The following is a 22,274-nucleotide window of genomic DNA, read 5'->3' as shown; positions in this document are numbered from 1 at the left end:
ACTTTCAGCTTTTATGCTATGGCTATGGTGATACACCACAATATTACGTATTAGGTGTTGAACTGGTTAACAACAATATTATACATTGTTTGAAGAATTAGTTAGCTCCATATACATGATTTTTTATTTCTGTGAATTGGTTGTCTTTTAATGTTCAGGAAAAATATGTATTGTTTTCCAAATCATTCCAGTGATTACTTTAAAGTTAAATGTTATTTCTACTGGGCACCACTTTTAGGGATGATGTGCTCACTCAATTCCTACTTTCAGTTTCAGAGATAGATCAAGATGTGCACGTGGCGATGAACGCTTCGAGGAGTTAGTTACGTTAGTTAGTTAGCTTCTGCCATGTTTATTTTGTGTTAGTATTCTATTTGTAAATCAACTCACTATTGATTATGTATCATTTGATAAGAGTTCTTGTATCTATTTTAGAGAGAGATTAGTTTCGAGTTAATCTTTGTTTAAAGCTTCTTTCTTATTGTTTAAATATATGAATTTTGATCCTTAGTGCCTCATTTTATAGTTAATCTTTCGGATTAGTCAGTTGTTAGCTTTGGGAGCGCTACGATGTAAGTGCCCATGTAAACCGATTATGCAGCCTTTAATTTCATAACTACTTAGGTCATAATCTATTTATTTTGGTGTCCATATAAACTGTTTCTTGGTGGCAAAAAAACGCCCATTTTTTCTCTGTATTATTTTTTTGTTTGAATCAGATTACATGAGCACTTATAAAACTGATTCTTTTTGTGCAATAATAAGAATCAATATTTATGTGTATCGTGTAAACCAATATTTATGTATGTGTTTTTAGTTATAATCAAATTACATGAGTGCTTATAAAAACCGATTTTTTTTTTGCAATGTTAGGAATTGGTCTTTTATATGTGTATCATGTAAACCGATTTTATACCTTGAATTCATAAACATACATTGAATTTCATTGTTGTTTGTAGTTTATCTCCATACTCTCCAGGGACAAGAAGGGAAAGCAGCAAAGGCAAGCTGAAAAGAAATATAAGAAGAAGCATGTACATGGCCCATCACTTTCATAAGCATGTACATGACCCTTCTCCTTAGAGTTTGGAACCTCGTCGAAAGGAAGGTAAAAATTTGGCTACTTCCCACTAAAGGGGAACCCAATGGGATCCGTGTCAATAACCCATCACCTCAAGCAAACAAACCAACACAAGAAGAATGTCATTCTACTACACCTACTGAAGAAGAAAGTGGTGATAGAGAAGTTGATGAAGAAGAAAAGGGTGACGAAGAAGAAAGTAGCATGGAAGAAAATGAAGAAAACACTAGTAACGAAAAAGTTTATGAAGAAGAAAGCAGCAAGGAAGTTGTTGAAGAAAAAAGTGGGAAGGAAGTTGATGAAGAAAGAAGAGAAGTTCAAGAAGAACAACAAGGTTAGAAAGATGATCCAAAGAACAGGAATGGGGACCACATGCCCGACCCATTGAAGATGTTTCCTCGCAGTCCTACTGATCTCGTTTACGGGTTACCCTGTAATGAATAACGGTTGTTATGAGGTTACAAAAAGAGTTTGGCTTTTCCATCCTTGTACACTCATTGAATGAGTTGAAAAAGGCTTCTATGGATCGAAGGAACCAAATAGGAGGGAATATGGCTCTTCTGCAGGCGTGGATATATTTGCACTTCCCAATGTTTGCCGGAAGGGGTTTTTAGAACAACCATTGGGATGCTCACTATTATAGAGAAAAGTACATCTTCAACCGTAAGTCGAAGTTCCAAGATGAAGAATATCTGGAGCTAAGACGTCAATTGGACAAGTTGACGCGAAAGATGTTGTCTTTCACCCTTACAAGGAGGATTTGGCTAAAGAAAAGATGGTTGGGTCCATCAAATAGTAACATAATTTTGGGGCTTTGTTTCGCCCAAGAGGAAATGTAATGTACAACCCGACGAAAGTCGCAAGGCAATGCGGATACGTACAGAAAATCCCAGAAGATCATAAAAAGTTTAAAATCGATGAAGCCGAAATAAAGTCACTGTATAATGATATCGAGGTTGTTTAAAGCCTAAACTAGCATCTGAATACTGGGAACAAAGAAGGTACCACTAAAATGATATGAATGGCCGTTCGAAAACAAATAATGAGGAAATTTCGAGATATATGCCATGGTATCTCAACATTTCTCATACTCGAGTGATAAGAGTGGATGATAGGCCCCAATTAAACCAAGCACAAAGATACATCTCTCGACTACCTGGTGCGTATTATTTCTCAATTATGGTTTTATTAATTATAATAACACGATTTGTTGAATGTTTGTTGTTTAAAATGGAAACAAAGAAGAGAATCAGGCATTTGGTAAACCAAGGATGGCTATCTATTACTGAAGGCAAAGATGACGAGGAGTAAAGTTTGGGAAAGCGGTGGTGGAAAAGGCAAAAACAAAGAGGAGTAAAGTCCTTCCGAAAAGGTACTCTCAAAGTTAATCGAGCATCCCCCAACATGATGCCGGCGAAGAAAAATTCGCTTCATGAGGACGAGGTTCCCATGGTACTAGACATGGATGTGGTCGTGGTGGGGATGTAAATGAATGATTGGTTTATGTTTTCCAAACTTATGTTGGGCGTTGCTCGATTAGCGTTAGCGTCATTTACCTACATAAAAACCGATTCTAAAAGTTCACCAGGATTAATTACAATTTTAGAATATGATTTTATAAGTACACTACATACATTGGTTGTGCGAATTTCATTCACATGTTCGGTAAGTGTTCAGAATTGGTTTATATAGGTATAGTTGAAGACCGATTTTGAAAAAGAAAAAAACTCAGAAATTTGACACCCTTCAGAATATGTCATGTGGTGAAACATGTAATCCGGTTCTTTTAAGGAAAACTGGCACTTTTTGTATATCACTTTTTTGACAAGAATCGCATTACATGTGCAGTATTAAAAATTTATAGTGGTGAGGTAGATTTTATATGATTTTTTTAGGTCAAAAGTCTATATGGACATTCCTAAAACCCGATTGTGTGAATTGATTTCGAAAAAAATATCCGCTGAGTCTTTATCTATATAAGGATAACCTCTATGGGCCACTCCTACATCACTCATTGTTCCTAGAAAATGGAATGAGATCCGGAAGAAGATATGCAACTCGTGAAATCGTTCTTTCCTGCCTTCTATGAACGTCCTAACGAAATATATTCAATGTTTTGGAAGAGAGTCAAAGAGTTCTATTGTGAGCCCACTAGGAATCTAAAAAACCGTAAATGGAGAAACTTAGCTTTTCGATTCGTATACATAAAAAATGCAATGCGGGAATATGTTAAAGTTAGAAGAATGGTGTACGACCATCATCCACAAGCTCCTCTAAGTGAGAAAGTAAATTATCCGATATTTTTGTACCATGTCATTGTTTAATGTTTGCATACTAACATTTAATTCATTTAGGAACGATTTAGTGGCCTATGGAGAATTCGTAATGGGAAAAGTAATTCATTCACCATAAGGAATACGTGGTGTTGTACCATCGTGCTCAGTGGCTCATTGACGGTGTATTAATGTGCGATATTTAAGAATTCACATACTAAATTTTCGTATGTAATACACTAATTTCCTAAAATATGTAATAAATATTTTGTTTTTGAATGTATGGCTATGTGGACATTTAAACTCCGTTTATTAAAATCGGTTTCTGTAGATATTAATAAGAACCGATTCTGGGTTTTCTTCGTCAATTAAAAAAACCAAACTTAGAATCGGACTACGAGTGAAAGAACATCAACCGATTCCGGGTTGAGTTTTCTCAAAAAAATCTAACATATTTTCGTGTTTTGATAATGAATCAACGGTGGTTAATTTTAGGGTTAACTTGATTAAACATCAATTAGTCATTCAAATTAGCACTAATTAACTATGGATAACTTAACTATTCACTAAAATAATTGGACAAGGGGTTATCTATTTTATTTCAAAATAAAAAAAATTTGTCATGTAATGATAGGTCTCAAATAATATGCCTAGGCTCCAAACTAGGAAAATTTAACTTCTGTGTGCCTAGCGTGTGGGGTGGAGGGGGAAACAATGAGAGTCCACCTACTAAAAATCCATGAGTTCCTATAAATGGTTAAGACGATCCCTTTTACTATCAAGATCTGCCTTTTTTTTCTTTCTCATAAACGAGGGAACTCTCGTAACATTACATAACACGAAAGCCGATTATGAAAATCGGAAAAAGTTACATAAATGTTTAAGATCATTATAATGGTCATATCCATAGTATCTCCACAAATTCATAGTATCTCCACAAATTCTTGACTAACCATCCTAAATTTGCAGAATTAAAAACTTTGTTAGAAATCCCAAAAGACCAAATTGTATCACAGGGTCTAATTAGTATGGAATCAAAACTAATTTTTTTGACTGCATAAAGCAGTGGTTGGATCAAATCCAACCCCGTGATTTCAAGAACATGTAGCCTAAGCTTACATGAAATAAGGTTTTTATAGTAAAATTGTTTTACCACTAATTCAAAGTAACATGGGAAGTAGCAGTGTCTTGAGTAACAGAAACAGTAACCGAGTCTTCGGTAGCAGGAGCTAAAGTAACAAGGATTTCTTGAATTGGTCTTTTGAAGTCTGGATCAGGATGAATCGGCCAGACTCGGCGTTAGAGATTTTCTAACAATTTATATAATCGATGAGCTTGTTGATGATTTTGATTTTCCTGCTTTTGATTTTATTTCTTAGTTGTTGATGTTCTTGTTGAGTAAAGAGTTCACCTGAAAAGTCGTCGAGGCATCAAAACCTGCCGGAAAAGATCAAGCTTAGAGCAAATGTCGAAATCACAACGATGCGAACATTAGAACACCATCAGTGAGACTAACACATTCCAACAATATAAAGTACACAGGAAAACTGGTAAGTCTTAAAACTAATCCTAATAAACAAAGAAAAAGCAGATCTATAAACTATTAGATTGCTAGAACAACCCGTGGCATCAAGATCACATAAAACTAACAAAAGACAAAATAAAACCCAACCATAAGCATACACAGTGAAAAAAAGGGTAGGGATGAAGTCGGTCAAAATCTGTTGGATTTTCTTTGTCTTCTTCATGGGATAGAAAGGAAAAATGATTCTATGGATTGCTTTCTTCCCTGCGATACATCACAGCCCATACCTGCATATTCATCCAAAGATCGATGAACAAAAACTAAAAATTGCAAACTACAATAGTTCCGAAGATAAAACCACACTGTAACTAAAACTTAAGTTTTTAACAGCAGTCAGTAGATCAGGACGAAAGAGAGCAAGTTATGGTGCTTGATCTGCTCAGATCAGCTCCGATAGAGCCGATCTGAGCAGGGAAAAATTCAGTTAGAGGAGGTCTTTGTTGGAGAAAAAGTTTGGAAAAAGAAAAGGAGTGAGGAAAGCAGTGTGTAAAACACTGGTTTGGAAAACGGCTTTGCTAGATACACCGTGATCTATACACCGAGCGTGCACCGGGAGAGGATCGCATGGACACAAAGCAGCGTGCTTAGCATCGAGATTGGGATGGACAGAAATGGACCCCACCTTTCCTCTCACAGGGTGCAATTACAATGAATTTGGCAGCTTGGTGTATAAAGCATTTCAGTGTGGAAAAGGAGGAGGACTTCAAGATCTGCCTCCACAACACGGCCTTGTCTCTACAAATTTAGGTACTATTATTCGTCCTTTTTACAGCCCTTTCTTAATCTTCTTTATTGATTCTTGTGAAATTTTTTCTGAATACATATCCATTTACGCGTATAATCGGAGTAACAGTAATTTCAATCAAATCACAAAACCCACAAGGCCACAGTTTACTACATCGCACTTGATTAATTATTCCCAAAAAAATCCCACCCTTGTGTTTTAATCAGAAAAAGAAGAATAAATAAATAATCTTGAAAATTCCACATAATTAAATAGAATTTCAAACTCGTGTACGGTGTTTAAAAACTCCTCAAATTTCTTCCATATCTGTCCGTTTAATTTCTAAACGCGGTTCAGGTCCGTGTTATGTTGTCTTCTTTCATCATCTTCACCACTCTCACTCACTATTTTCTCTCTGTCTTCTTCTTCTCTCCTCTAAAGACACTCTCTATAAACCTCACTCTCTCTCTCAGTTTCATTTCAAATTTTGTTCAGATTTTCAGACTCATTTCTCTTGAAGTCTCAATTCCAGCTAAAGAATCCAAAAAGCTCAGCTTTTGCAACTAACTTCCCGAGAGAAAAAAAAAGGTCTAATTTCTTAGAGGAAGCCATTAATGGCAGGAGGAGGAGAGCTTGATGCAAATCCATTAGAAGTTACCCCAACATGGATTGTTGCAATGGTTTGTTCAATCATTGTTTTCATATCTCTTGTTGTTGAAAGACTTCTCCATTCACTTGGAAAGGTAATTTTATCTCTCTCAACCTAAAATTTCCTCTGTTTTTCTTCATTTGAATCCGTAAAATGTAATTTTTTTAACTTAATTTTGTTAACTAATCAAAACCCACTTCAGATTATTGATGGATTAAACATGGGTTGTTTTTGATTTTTGATGATTTGCAGTATTTGAAGAGGAAAAAGCAAAAGCCGCTTTTTGAAGCTTTACAGAAAATCAAAGAAGGTAATCTACCCCTTATTATCTTTACTTAGATCTTACACAAGGTTTGTCTTAAATATATATCAGACTACCCATTTATTAACCATAACTCAAAATAAAAAACCAAACGAGTCATAAATTTTTATTAACAATCAGACTTAAGACTTATATTCGCTTTCTTACTCAAATAAACCCTAACTATTTTTCTAATCAAATAAATCCTAATTATTGTTCTTTACAATCCTCACAAATTAATCGATTATAAACCTTGATTACATTAAAATTGATTGGTGTATATTTTAATTATTCCCTTCAAAGTTTCACCAACAATATGAATCAAAATGGAATTAACTAAGGATTTAATTTTTTTTCTTGAGGGTATTGATTATAATTCAAAACGTCACATGAATTTAATTATAAAAATGGGTTATGTTTTGAAGAAATCCAAGTTTGGAAACAGTATTTATGGTTTTTCAACAGTTAATATTTTGTTTATTCTCATTGATATATATAGTGAAGTTTACAACAAAATAGGTTACAACCAATAGAGATATTCTAGGAAATAACTATATTTACGTAAGACTAAGTTTAGGAAAGACCTAGTAAATTGGGAAACCTAGTAGACTAAGGAAATATAAGTAACAAGAATATCTTTTCTCCAACACCCCCCCTCAAGTTGGAGGAGTCGATCCAGAACGAATACCCAACTTGCTAACCAAATGCTGAAACTGCTTGACACCTAAAGGTTTTGTGAATAAATTTGCAAGCTGTTCAGAAGACGGTAGATGTTGTGGTTTGATTAAGCCGTTGAGTAGTTTCTCCCGTACGAAATAACAATCAATTTCGATATGCTTCGTCCTCTCGTGAAATACTGGATTTTGAGCAATGTGAATAGCTGCCTGACTGTCACAGGAAACAACTATTGGAAGAATACAAGGAATTCGTAAATCTTGAAACAAATAACGAAGCCATTGTAGTTCTGCAGTTAAATGTGCAAGAGCACGATATTCAGCCTCAGCCGAAGAGCGAGCAACTGTGGGTTGCTTTTTAGATTTCCAGGAAACTGGGCTAGAACCTATAGTAACAAGGTATCCAGTAGTGGATCGGCGGGTCATCGGGCAGCCTGCCCAATCAGAGTCGGTATATCCTTTGAGTATCAAAGGAGTGGAAGAGGCCAGAAAAATTCCATGACCAATAGTACCTTTAAGGTAACGCAAAACATGATTAGCAGCATCCAGATGTGAAGAATGAGGACGTTGCATAAATTGGCTTAAATAATTCACTGCATAAGTGATATCTGGTCGTGTGACTGTAAGGTATAAAAGTCGACCAATTAAGCGCCGATAAATACTAGGATCTGGTAAAAGCATACCATCCTCGTATGTCAGTTTTAGATGCGCATCCATAGGAAAAGAAGAAGTGCGCGTTCCAGTGAGTCCAGAATCCTTTAGGATATCCAGAATGTACTTCCTTTGACAAAGAAAAATACCTTTGGAAGAACGAGAAACTTCGATGCCCAAGAAGTATTGTAATTTTCCCAAATCTTTGATTGAGAAATAAGACGCGAGTCTGGATTTGAGAGAGGTGATGAAAATATTATCAGTACCGGTGATAATGATATCATCAACATAAATAAGGACAAAAATGGAAGTATTCCCTTTATGATAAGTGAAGAGAGAATTATCGCATAACGATTTTTGGAAGCCTTCAGCTAGTAATACCGAAGAAAATTTGGCAAACCATTGCCTAGGAGCTTGTTTCAGCCCATATAAAGATTTTTTTAATCTTAGAACTTTGGAGGGACCCGCAGAACCTAAACCAGGGGGTAATTTCATGTATATTTCTTCATCAAGATCGCCTTGAAGGAATGCATTGTTGACATCAAGTTGATGAAGAGACCATCCTCGAATGGCAGCAATGGATAATAGCACACGCATAGTGACGAGTTTAGCAACTGGAGCAAAAGTGTCATAAAAATCAATGCCCTCTTGTTGAGTGTATCCTTTTGCCACTAGGCGAGCTTTATATCGTTCCACTGTACCATCAGCATGAAATTTAATTTTAAACACCCATTTACAGCCTATTGCCACTTTACCGGGTGGAAGATCAACCTGAATCCAAGTGTCGTTGGCCTGCAGAGCAAGAATTTCTTTGGCCATAGATGCTCTCCATTTAGGGCATAGTTTGGCCTGTGAGTATGTTTTGGGTTCCTCCGTAAGGAGAACCTGAGCTAGGAAAGCTTTATGAGCTGGAGAAAATTTATCAAACGACAGATATTTAGTCATTGGATAAACCGAAGTGGAATTGCATTTCGGAAGATTGCAGTGATAATCCTTCAAGTACGAAGGTGCGGACTTTGTACGATTTGGCCGTGAGGATGATATATCCGGCTCAGGAGAAGCTGGTGATGAGGATGGAGGAGGAGAATGATTCGCAGTGTGCGAAGTAGAGGAATTGGTCTGCATCACAGAATTATCTTGCGATGGCATTTCGGCGGTAGATAAGGGATGTCGAGAATTTAAAAGGGAGTCCTGTGCCACTGGGGCCGGGGATGGTTGTGAAATAGTAGAGGGTTGAGTAGAGTTATCTCCATTGGGAGTTAGAATGGAGTCATAGAACGCAAGATCAGAGTCGCGTGCATGATGGGTGATAGTTGAATGCGGAAGAGAACCAATATCATGAAAAGGAAAAAGTGTTTCATGAAACACAACATCTCTGGATATGTAAATTGTCTTGGAATCAAGGTCATATATTTTGTAGTCTTTCTGGTTGTAAGGGTAGCCAACAAAAATGCCCGGTTTAGCACGAGCATCGAATTTGTGAGACGGACGTGGATTGCGACCAAAACAAAGGCAACCAAAAACCCGTAAATGAGAATAAGACGGTAATGTGGACAATAGCATTTCATGAGGGGATTTGTGTGATAAGACGGGGGTCGGCATTTTGTTGATTAAATATGCCGCAGTCAATATGCATTCACCCCAAAATTGTAAAGGGACATTAGACTGAAAACGTAATGCACGAGCGACATTAAGAAGATGTCTATGTTTACGTTCGACAATTCCATTTTGTTGAGGTGTGTATACACAACTTGTTTGATGTAAAATACCATTCTGATGAAACCAAGACTGAAGTTCTTTAGATTTGAATTCAGAACCATTATCAGAACGAAAAGTTTGAAGTTGTGGAATAAATGTAGTATGAGTACCAGAAGTTATGGTAGCAATTTTGTGACCATATTGCCGAATCCCAAATTGGAAAAATTTCTGTAAACATACTAGAGTTTCTGATTTGGCAACCATGAGATAAACCCAAGTGCATCGAGTATAATCATCAACCAAAGTGAGAAAATATCTGACACCCGTAGAGGATGCCACGGAAAATGGTCCCCAAAGATCAGCATGAATTAACTGGAAAGCATAAGAAGAAGAAGAAGTACTTTTATTAAAGGATAACCTTGTTTGTTTAGCCAAGGGACACACAATACAAGAGTGAATATTCTTGGAGTCAATGAAATTAAAAGTGCGAGATAAGAAACGAAAACAATCCTCACTGGGATGGCCTAAACGGCAATGCCACATATCCATTGGCCTCTTATTTGCAATAAAAGAAAAAACAGAAGGACGGAAGCTAAAATGATATAGGCCGGCAATGCGCCTACTCCATCCAATCTCCTGGTTCGTTTGAAGGTCCTGGAAGACACACGAATCATGAGAAAATTTAATACAACAATTGGTTGTTTTCGTTAATTGACTAACCGATATGAGATTGAACTTAAAACTGGGAACATGAAGGACGTTTAGTAATTTGATTTTAGGTGATAAATCAATATTACCAACATGAGTCACAGAGGTAAACGATCCATCTGGCAATTGGACTTCAATTGGTTTGTCAACCAACGCATAAGTATTGAAATATGATAAAGAAGAACATATATGGTGCGTAGCACCACTATCGACAATCCAAGTAGATAGAGAACAAGCCAATATTTTTGGCAAAGAGGGAAAAGACGACAATATTGAGACAGAATTGCAAATTGGAGTTGTACATAAGGGAAAAATCAGCGTTGCACAAATGAGCAGAGAGGCACAAACAATCGGTACCAGAGGTGCACAAACAGGTGTGAGCAGCAAATAATGAGGGACGTTTGATAGGAGACTTACCAGCGAAGTTGGCTGCTGGAGAAGGGACATCAGCGCTGTGTGGTGGAGCCAGCAGGTTGAGCAGTTGCTGGTACTGTTCGGCAGTGATTGCAGGGGCTGCTGGGAACGTGACAGGCGCAGCTGGGAGCATGGCAGACGCGTTGCAGTGCTGTCCAGGAGAAGCGACAGCAGCTAAGGCGTGATTGGCAGCAACAGCAGCGGCTTTGGAGGGCTCGTTTCCGCCGTTGGTAGGGTAACCATGAAGCTTCCAGCACACCGGACGTGTATGGCCATGCCGATTACAATGATCGCAAAAGGTCGTGGACGTTTGTTGCCGTTGGATTGGCTGTGGACAGGGCGAAACTGGGACGGATTGCGGTAGCTTCTATTGTCTGTGCGAGCAGCAGACAAAGCCGCAGAGTCAAGAAGAGGAACAGCAGCAGAGTTGAGGCCTTGTTGCTCTTCCTCTTGCCTGACGAGATTGTAAAGTTTCGCTGCTGACGGCAATGGTTCGATGACCAGAAGTTGACTGCGCAAGGCAGAGAAGCGCTCCTGAAGACCCTGTAAAAACTCCATAGCTCGATCTTGGTTATGGTGTTCAAGGATGGACTTACCAGCATTACAGATGCAAGCAGTGGGAGGCCGAAAAGAATCCAATTGATCCCAAAGAGTTTTGAGTTGTGTGTAATATTGAGCAACAGTCTGGTGTTCTTGTTTCAAGGTTGAAATGGACTGTTTGATTGCATATAACTTTGTTGCATTGGATTGAGCAAAACGGCTCTTCAAATCCATCCACATCTCATGAGCAGTTTCGAAAGACATCACACTACGGCCAATTGCGGGTTCACAAGAATTGCAAACCCAACTGCCGACAAGATCATCGCAGCGTTGCCAGTACGGTATATCGGCTGAAATTTCTGGCTTAACAACTGTGCCATCGATGTAGCCAAGTTTGGCCTTGGCACTTAAGGCCTTACGAAAACCACGAACCCAAGTGGCATAGTTTTCACTTGTGAGAACGGGTTGATAAAGAATAGTGGTAGGATTGTCTGCTGGATGAACATAATAAGGACTAGAAGGATGAAGGTGAGGATTAGTATCAGAAGAACCTTTGTTATTGTTGCTGGTGTCAACAGAGTGATCAGGAATGTCTCCCATGGATGCTGTCAACTGATGTAGGAAACGTCGTTGATGCCTGAGAATAGAGAAGCGTCACTGATGCTTGAATGGTGAAGAGGCGTCGCTGGTGCTGGACTGAGAGAGCAACGACCCTATTGCTTGACGATGGAGGAAATCGTTGCTGTTGCTTTTTTTTTTTTTTTTTTTGTTTGCTGTTGACGATGAAAGAAACTCGATTTGCAAGGATATTTAGGCGAAGAAGAGGACCTAAAGAGAAACCTAGCACGAAGATACCATGAAGAAATCAAAGTTTGGAAACAGTATTTATGGTTTTTCAACAGTTAATATTTTGTTTATTCTCATTGATATATATAGTGAAGTTTACAACAAAATAGGTTACAACCAATAGAGATATTCTAGGAAATAACTATATTTACGTAAGACCAAGTTTAGGAAAGACCTAGTAAATTGGGAAACCTAGTAGACTAAGGAAATATAAGTAACAAGAATATCTTTTCTCCAACATGTTTAATAAATGCAAGAGCTATATTTAAGGAAAACCTTACACAATGGGTTTTGATTAATTGAGGCAGTGACTTAAATGCAACCCTAATAGTTTTTTTTTTTTTTTTTTTTTTGAACTGGCTTAACTGAGGTGATTGGTTCTTAAGATTGTAACTTTTCAGTTAATATTATTATTTATTTTTTTTTTTGCAGAATTGATGCTTTTAGGGTTTATTTCATTGCTATTGACTGTGTTTCAAAACACAATCTCGAAAATCTGTATACATGAGAGTTGGACTACCCATCTACTTCCATGTAGTAAGCTTGAGCTCAAAAAAGTTGCTCATGTAGGTTCCATTTCTGGTATTAGTAGAAACCTTCTTTCATCAGAAGGCAATAATGAATACTGCACTAAAAAGGTATATTAGAATTTTATTTTAAGGATATTTACTTGGCTTGGGTTATTTTCGTGTGCGAGCAAGTCGTGGACTAGTGAAATGTGTGAGGTTTCGGTTGATAGTTAATTTGATAATGAATTGCGTTTTTGTGTTGTGTAGGGAAAGGTCCCGTTGTTGTCTACTGAGGCATTGCATCATTTGCATATCTTTATCTTTGTATTGGCTATTGTCCATGTCACATTTTGTGTTCTCACAATTGTTTTCGGCGGTTTAAAGGTAATGCTCCTATCTTTTGATTTGTTCGTTGTTCGTCTATTATATTTAACGTTCGTTTTATTTTGGTTGATTAACTGTGGATGTTGAGATGAATTTTATGTTGTAGATTCATATGTGGAAGCACTGGGAGGATTCTATTGCGAAGGATAAGTATGATACAGCAAAGCACCTGAATAAGGTCACTCATGTCCTTCAGCATGAATTTATCAAGGACCATTTTCCCATTTGTGGGAGAGATTCTGCAATACTAAGCTGGTTGGTATGTCATTGTCATAGTTGTGTTGTCACTCTCTAGTGTTATTGACATTGAATTGTGTACTAATCTATTTTTATGTCTTTGCAGCATTCATTCTTCAAGCAATTTTATGGTTCTGTGACAAAATCAGTCTATATCACATTGCGTTTAGGTTTCATTGCGGTAAGCTCCTTGAGTACTAGGGGTTCGTGTTATTCATAAATTGTCCTATCAAACATGGGTTTATACCTTTTGAGTTGTAGGCTTGCCTTAACATAATTGTTGCTCATATGGTTTTGTATTTCTGTAGACCAATTGCCCGGGAAACCCCAAGTTTGATTTTCATAAATACATGGTTCGAGTTCTTGATGCTGATTTTAAGAAGGTCGTCGGCATAAGGTAAAGGTGGTTTACATTTCAATTGCATGAAAGTAAAAGTAAAGAATGTTGGAAGCGCATAACTTCCCACCTTTATTGTGGAGTAAGCCTCCCACGATAATCGTGGAAGGTGTATATTTCAGTTAGCAAGTTGTAGGAAGCGCATAACTTCCCACCTGTATCGTGGAGTAAGCCTCTTTTGTGGTTCTTCTTGTATCATTCGCTGTTTTTCATATGCTTTTTTTTCCCCTTGCAGTTGGTATCTTTGGATATTCGTGGTCATTTTCTTGTTGCTAAATGTTGAAGGTAGTTCATGACCAATTTAATTTTCTTTGATTATGTCCAAATGTCATTTCTTTCAACTTAACAACGAGAATTTGTAGTCGAACCAAGTGTTTCCAGATGCTGCTTCTTAAATAAGTTCAAGTTGATCCTTGGTTTTCTTAGGAAGATTATATTTTGAGTTCTTGTATCAGTCGGCTTGAAAGTTTTAGAATTTAACAGACTTAACATCTTCAAATCTATGAGACCCGCTAACATTATATAAGAAGTTCTTGGATGTCTCCTTAACTGTATTTTGTCTTTAGGTAATGTCATAGCCTGCTTATTATTATACTGACATGCTAGTCCCGAGTGTGAAAATTTGTGCTTCTGTGTCTGTGCAGGTTGGCATACATATTTCTGGATAGCTTTCATCCCCCTCTTTGTAAGCTTTCTTCCCTATGAGGCACTCTTTATATTTGTTACTTCATATGCATATGTCTCTTTGTACTTCATTTACCTTTACACTTGTGAGGGAGAAAACAACTAGTACATGCCAGTAACGCATACATCGAATAAGTACCTTCTAAGATTTGATAATGTTGATGTGCTTTTGGTCGCTAAAACCTTGCAGTCTTGAAGATATAGTAGTTTATGTCTAGAATGATAAAATGCATATGTATGTATCATAGCTAAATGATAAAAAGGTAAAACATCCAAGAATTTACACCCTGTGATTTTGACCTTTGACCATACGATAGTTAAGCTCTTTGTTCCTTGTCCGTCCTCGGATTCTATTTACAGTTCAATCCTTGTTGTCAACCTCTTTACGGCACTTTCGTACTGAAAGATCATACTTACAACCTATTAAATAGTAGGTCCTAAAGAGCTTCTGTTAACTTTCTCACAATCTGAAATTTCTATGCATCACGGAAGAATCAATCTGCAGTCTCTCGAATAATGATATTTGTGTTAGTCGTGCACAAATATAGGTAATTTTTGAAGTCCTTCATATCTATATATAAAGATCTGGGGTTGGTGATTCTGAGATTACAGTACACAATAATAGTAAAACAAGAAACTACTTTAGTAATTGAACACTTTGTTCTTTTTGGCAATCATGTTCTATGAGTTCTCAGATAAGTGTCCCTTGTTTATGTAGTGACTAAACCTGATACATGTCGATGAGTAGATATTATTCAAACTACTTTTTGTCAATATATGCATCTGTGTAGTGGGATAGCGTTGCTTGTCTCATCATTTATTTCGTATATCTGTCAAGCATGCTAATCAAAGATCATGAACTGTAGCTAATATGGTGCTTAATTTTACAAAATTCAGCTGCTACTTGCAGTCGGAGCAAAGCTAGAGCACGTTATATCTCAACTGGCTCGTGAAGTCGCTGAGAAACATACAGCCATAGAAGGGGACTTGGTAGTTAGGCCCTCAAATGAGCATTTCTGGTTCAGTCGTCCTCGTATTGTCCTCTTTTTGATTCATTTCATACTCTTCCAGAATGCTTTCGAAATTGCATTTTTCTTCTGGATATGGGTAAGTGGCAGACATTTACATTATATTCCATTATGCTCTGTTTTACATGTTCACATCCCAACTGCATTGACAATACCCTTCAGAGTTCAGGCCTTCAGCTTCTTGCCTGGGTGTTACAATAATTTGGGTGGATGTAAAACATGTCATGTATCCTTTGCTCTCATTTTGTTCAGTTGTTGTAGCTGTGACTAGCTGAAACTCTTACGCTTAAATATTTTCAGGTCCAATTTGGGTTTGACTCTTGCATTATGGGACAAGTTTGCTATATCATCCCAAGACTTGTCATCGGGTTAGATCTCTCTCCTATAATTGTTTGCATTTCATCATATTAACCTTCTTAAAATGTAGCAACAGATATTCAGACAGGCACAAATCTGATTGTTTTTCTGTTTCTTAGGGTCTTTATTCAAGTACTATGTAGTTATAGTACCCTCCCTCTTTATGCTATCGTAACACAGGTATAGTAACGTTTTCAATCTCCTAACTTACCAATTTTATTTGCTTTCATTTAGTTTTTGCCTGATGTTTCTCTCTTGATTGAGTTATTTTCCTCTGATTTTGGTTAGATGGGAAGTTCGTTCAACAAGGCTATATTCGATGAGCATGTACAAGTAGGATTGGTCGGGTGGGCACAGAAAGCAAAGAAGAGAGGTTTGAGAGCAGCAGCTGCAAATGGCTCAACTCAAGGTGGTACTACACATCAAGGAGGGTCAAGAGAAGGTTCTTCTACCACCGCTCATATTCTAATGGGACGTATGGGACAACAACCAGAACCTGCCCAGGAAATCGCAAATGAAGACGGTGGTGATACCGCACTAATCGAGCCGTCAACAGGACGAGGTGAACCATAGATGTGAGTTTGACCACGTCGACGACTTTTCAACTAGTTAATTACTGTGTCCTTTCAATTGTTGTGTCGATGAAAATCCTTTGTTAAAGATGAACCATTAAAAAGAGAACTATAGTTTGTGTTTTTGTTCCAAGTTGCTTGTAATATGAAGTCTATATCATTAACTTTTGAAGTATTGATAAATTTGAGTTTTGGTTTATATACGTTTAACTCAGAAGATAAGACATTAGCCTTCTTTTCTTACATGTTGTTTCACCTAAAGCTTCCAATAGTCTTCGTCGACGATGCTTTCTTAAAAGTCCATATAAGTGAACTGTTAACTTCAGTCCCAAAAGGTGCTGCTGGGAGGGCACGAAACTTTACAAATTGAATGGAGGCCGTTATGTCTTTTCCATTCCTACCTAACCAGTAAATAGATCCATTAGCAAAGACACCTTGTTCATATAACCAGCTGGTGAGAACCCCATTATTTCTCCACCCATTACCACCACCAAGAGTATATACTTGTACATCTCTTCTACCATAAAAATCGTTGTATAATATTCTAACGACCTTGTACTCTCTAGTTTGAGAACTGTAACCAAAACCACTATATATTCTACTAACATCTTGGTAGTCATTATTTTCGTTATATCCCTGAAGGTATAAATATTCTCTAGTAATGGGATTAAAGATATGAATTGGATTCGGGAAACCAGTCTTTGCTAAACAAATTAAACCATTGCAAGAACTGATTTTATGCTCCTGTAAGTTGGAAGGTGAGGATGGTTGATCGATTTTATTGTGTTTTGAATGCACTGCTCATTCTGATTAGTATTATCTTCATCAAACTCTCCATAGTGAAATGGGTGACATGGTTTTACTGACTGGAGTAAGAAAATAAGACCTACGCTACTTACCTTTGAAACAGCATCATTGTTAAGCCGATTATGATGATGGTGAGTGAGTCGCAAGTACACCGCAGGAAGATCACGCCATGTTTTGCATACTTGACGACATCGCAAGACTGCATGAACTGATAGTCGAGAAAATATGTCATATGCTATCTCTACTGGGAGATTGTCCATGATGAAGCGAATTCGATTCGATTTACTTCAAAACCCTATTTCTGGAGACTCTCTATACATATGGTATCTTTTCTTTGCAGAGTCGGGAGATTCTAGGAAACTGCTTCTCATCTAGGAAACTGCTTCTCATCTAGAGTCCTAACCCGCGCGGGCCAGGGACTGAGTTTAGGTGAGAGAATCTGCCAAATGCAAAATCAACCCATAGGTCCCATACAAACTCACGAGTTTCTTACCAACCCGCAATTGAAGTTGGCTCTTCTTTGATGAATATGGGGTGTTCTCTCTTTTTTTCAGTTTATTGTTCAGTAATCAACTAGACGCACGTTAGTACTAATCTCAGGGCATAGGTGGATAGATGGGAAGCACTATGACTAAAATAGTGAATTTGATCCTTATCATGGGGAGGAACATCAGGAAATTCGAACTCTAGGAAAGGGAGATTATACTCGGTACAAATCTCATCAGCATTCTTCTTGACATGCTCATTCCGAAGGCGAAGCGCATTCTTCTTAGTATTGGAGACGTCAATTACCAACTTTTCCTTAAGCCTGCGATACTTGGAATCTCTAGCAGAAAGCTTCAGTTTTAAATCATTAATTTTTTTATTTTTTTTGAAAAAAGATGGTTATATTAAAGGAAAAAAAATATTTACAGAAGCAGAGACAAAACATCACACACATTACGTATGCAGTATTGTATCCCACTGAAACAAGATTTGATTTACAGAAAATCCCCTAAATACATCCTTATCAAAAAATGAAAGAGCAATAGTTTGCTTCACAATCATAATCAACTTTGCTGCTTCTTTATGTCTTCCACCATTATGAACCCTCTTGCTTCTCTCTTTCCATAAGTGCCATATAACACCATAAATAGTCTTCCACCACACTTCCTTGCACCTCCCTGGCAAATTATTCAAACTCCAAGCTTCAAAGAAACCTTTTACTGTATTAGGAGCAAACCATGAAACCTTGAAAGAATTAATAAAGTGAGTCCAAACCTCAAAAGCATATGAACATGAAACCAACAGATGATCTGAATCTTCAACCTCCCTTTTACAAATAGGACATATTACACTTTGAATCTCAACTCCTCTATGTTGCAGCATACTTAATGTTGATAAAGAATCATGAAAACAAGCCCATAACATGAAACTTACTTTAGGTGGGATATTCTTTTTCCAGACAAACTTCTCAAAAGAAGCATCATTCTCACCCTCACCCTCCATTTGCAAATAATAACACTTCTTAACAGGAAAATCACCCATAAAGTCCATTCCATCCTGTTCATCATTGAAACTATGCACAGGCCCTAACTCATTGCACAACAAATCCCATTCCAGTTGCTCTTGAAACTGCATTCTCCTTCTTGCCATGCACTGCAATCTCCCTTCTACTACCATTTCTGAAACAGTTGCCTTCTTGTTCTTGCAAAATCTTAAAAATAGCTGGAAATCTATTCATCAAAGGTCCATTAGAAGTCCATTTATCCATCCAGAATCTTATTGACTTATCATCATTCACACTAAATTTCACATGATACTGCAAAAAAACAGAAAATTGAAGAATACTCTTCCACATGCTCCTTCCTTGTGGACTTGAATCATCAGTAGGCATAAAAACATCCACATTATTTTTGAACTTCTCTTGAACAATCATCCTCCACAAAGCCTTCTTCTTTCTTGAGTATCTCCATACCCATTTTTCCTTCAAAGCTTTACTAGTGCACCTCAAATTCTTAACTCCCAAACCACCCTTATTCTTAGGTTTACATAACTTCACCCAAGAGACCCAACACATTTTTCTCTTGTTATCATTTGCACCCCAAAGAAATCTCCTCATCAATCTGGTTAACTTCAACTCCACCATTGCAGGCATTTTGATAAGAGATAAAAAATAAATTGGTAAACTTGACAAACAACTCCTAATTAGAACCAACCTCCCTTCCTTATTAAGAAACTTCTTCTTCCATGGAGCCAGTTTTCTTTCCATTCTTTGAATCACCTCCTCCCACACAGTAGCATTCTTTGCAGTACCCCCAACTGGCAATCCCATATATTTAAATGGCAATTTTTCCACTTTACAACCTAACTCCAAAGCCAAATCCTCAACCAAATCATCTGCATCCACACTAATCATTGAGCTCTTATCAAGATTCAACTTCATACATGTAAGTAACTTAAAAGTAAATCATTAATTTGTTGAAGATGGTCCTTTTCAGCAGCTACAAAAGAAAAAAGAAAATATTAATGCCGCATAAGACCTTAATTAGAAGGCGCAGTAATACCTTGTATAAAGTAACATGTAATAATCAGAAAGTAAATAAGGACTAACTACAACGAGACACTTAATGAATTCCAAAAAGAAAAGAAGGAAGATAACAAATGTAGCGAGATTCAAAGTTTGTAAAGCCGCAATAAAGGCAAAGCAACCACGGGAAAGTGATAGTTTGACTTGTACGACCTCGCCTTGATCGGCTAATGCTCAACAAGAACAAGGGGCAAGTATATACTTTTACATTTTATGTTCTTCTTTAGCATTATCCTCGCAAGACTCAGCGTTCCGCTAAAATAAGACCCTGTCAAGAGAGGCAAAGGAAAGAGCAAGTGAAATAAGGAAGTTGAAGAGGGAGACAACGTGAGAAGCGTAGACGAAATTCAATATAAGACGCGGTGAAGATGCCTAGTGAACCCCAGGGGAGGGAAGGAGTTCGCAAGATTCAAAGCTTATAGAGGCACAGTTGGGGAGGTATGGATTAACTTTACGCCATACCTCGGAAATACACAGAAGAATAAGAGGCAAGTATATACTTGAAAGTTCATTATTCTTCTGAGTATTTCTTCGGTAAGTATATACTTGACAAAATAGAAAAACATAATATTGACACAAAATTCAATCAAAATATTACCCAAAAAAATTAAGATGTTTTTCCCCCCAAGCTTGGGAGCGCCCAGAAAGATAAACTGTTTCCAAGATAGTTAAACATAAAACTAAAATATGAAGGAATAAAAACTAAGATTGTTGCTGAAGAGGGATGTCATCAGAGAAAACATCACCCGCTTCACCAGCACCAGCACCAGTACTGACAGAGGCACCCTTGGATTCATCCTCCTTCGCCCCGTTGATCTTTTGTTCCTTGCCATCTTCGCTGATCCTCTCTTCTTCGCCAAAGATGATCCTATCGTCCTTTGGTTTCTCATCATCGGAGAACACCTCCAGAGGAAAGACAGGATGAGGAAGGCCATGTTCGTCGCAAAAATTACCAAAAAAAAGAAACCAGATAGTTCTGGGTGTTCTTGTGAGCTAACTTTGCTACCTTCGCAGAAGTTTCGATCATCTCATCCATGTCAACATTCAAATCACTGACCTCATTCTTCAGGCGAGAAACCTCTGTGTGAAATTTATCCCTTTCACGGGAAAGGCGAAGGACTTGGCTCTTATGACGATCTTCAGACTCTGTAAAACCAAACAAAACTACATCAGAAACTAGAAGTTTCACATAATCAATAGTATTCCGCACTACACCTAAATCTACCTTCCATTTGCAAGATATAGGTGTTCAAGGTTTCTTGGATATCAGTATGCAGATGATCCAGCCTGGAGATCGTTAAATCCGACTCATGAAGTTGAATACATAACTCGTGGTAGACATTGTCCCAACCTTTACCGTGACCCGACTTTGAGGTATCTTTGTCAGATTGAATGACAAGAGCACCCTTGTTCTTGCGAGAATCTGCGGACTTGGCTTAAGCAGAAGGTTTGATAGACCTCGGACGAGATGAGTTATCTAACTGAGCTTGAAGAAGTTCCACTTTCTTCTTCAGACAGTCGATTTCTTCGTTTAAACCAGCTACCTTGTTACTAGATTTGCGAAGATCAACCATGACTTTAGATTTACTATTGATCACGCGCTCGTTATACTCTTCCAGTCTCCTATAGACAGCTAATTACGAGAAATGAAGGTTCCTCGAAGTAGTGAGGGAGTTGCTGACCCATTGAAGTTCAAACCTAAGGCGCTCATTCTCGTCGTGAAGATGGTAATTTAATTCCTCGTTACGGTAACAATCAATAGACAGGTGGTCCACTTGTGAAAAAAGAGTCTCGACCTTCTCATTCAAAATCAGGTTCTCTGACACATAGCAATGATTTTGGGTCACGAGGCTCAGATTCTCAGCACGAATATCTTCTAGTGAGGAAGATGCTTCGGAGGAATACATTTGGCGTTGCATACAACGAGTTTAACGAAATAAAAAATAAGAAAAACAAGAAGTAAAAGCAAAGGAAAAGAACGATTCTGCGAGGGGAGGGAACTTACTTAGAAGATTTTCTATCTTCTGACTCTGCTTGATGGAATGATCTTTTTCCTCTTGAAGCTCCTTTGTCAAAACTTTGATTTGAGCCTCGTCCTTTTTTGCTTTCTCGCGAATAAGTCTAATTTCCACGAGGTTGGCCATGTGACGGTGAACCTCCTACGAATTGAAGAATCGAAATTCAAGAGATGAACCTCGGGACAGAAAGAAGACATAACGGGAAAAGCATAAAAAGCTCACCTGGTTAATTAAAGCTGAATGTTGTTGGAGAGACAAGTTCATAAAGGCATTTAGCATTACGAACGATTCTTGAGAAAGGAAGTCATCAGCACTAAAGGTCACCAGAGATTCTAAGGAACGAGACCTCATGGCTGGATCTTCGCGAGCTTTGTCGTAGACCTATTGAAGAAACTTCATGTCCGGATCATAGAGAGGATTAGACAGCACCGACGGAGCCGCCTGCTTCTTCTTCTCGCCGGCAGAAGGATCCTCTGTAGACTTCTTCAGACGCTCAACCTTGGGATGAACAGGAGGATTAGCTACTTTGGGAGAAAGAGTTTTGCTAGGCTGAGAAGGTTGAAGCTTA

The 22,274-nt window shown here is 37.8% G+C and overlaps 2 protein-coding genes across 2 annotated transcripts; one reads left to right on the top strand and one right to left on the bottom strand.

Moving 5' to 3' along the window:
• Nucleotides 1-6,051: 6,051 nt before the first annotated feature.
• On the top strand, nucleotides 6,052-16,534 carry LOC113320326 (MLO-like protein 1). Its single transcript, XM_026568245.1, has 13 exons — nucleotides 6,052-6,406; nucleotides 6,565-6,622; nucleotides 12,577-12,782; nucleotides 12,921-13,037; nucleotides 13,144-13,296; nucleotides 13,381-13,455; nucleotides 13,583-13,671; nucleotides 13,907-13,956; nucleotides 14,316-14,356; nucleotides 15,253-15,462; nucleotides 15,684-15,751; nucleotides 15,860-15,920; nucleotides 16,029-16,534. Exons 1-13 carry the CDS (start codon nucleotides 6,278-6,280, stop codon nucleotides 16,311-16,313), a joined length of 1,542 nt encoding a protein of 513 aa, XP_026424030.1. The 5' UTR covers nucleotides 6,052-6,277; the 3' UTR covers nucleotides 16,314-16,534.
• Nucleotides 16,535-18,058: 1,524 nt separating this feature from the next.
• Nucleotides 18,059-18,655, bottom strand: LOC113273413. Its single transcript, XM_026523139.1, has one exon. It carries the CDS (start codon nucleotides 18,653-18,655, stop codon nucleotides 18,059-18,061), a length of 597 nt encoding a protein of 198 aa, XP_026378924.1.
• Nucleotides 18,656-22,274: the final 3,619 nt, after the last annotated feature.

Source organism: Papaver somniferum, chromosome 1, assembly GCF_003573695.1.
Source record: "Papaver somniferum cultivar HN1 chromosome 1, ASM357369v1, whole genome shotgun sequence".
Taxonomy (NCBI): domain Eukaryota; kingdom Viridiplantae; phylum Streptophyta; class Magnoliopsida; order Ranunculales; family Papaveraceae; genus Papaver; species Papaver somniferum.
Note: the sequence above shows the minus strand (reverse complement) of the source record. Positions and strands in the feature narration are given on the sequence as shown.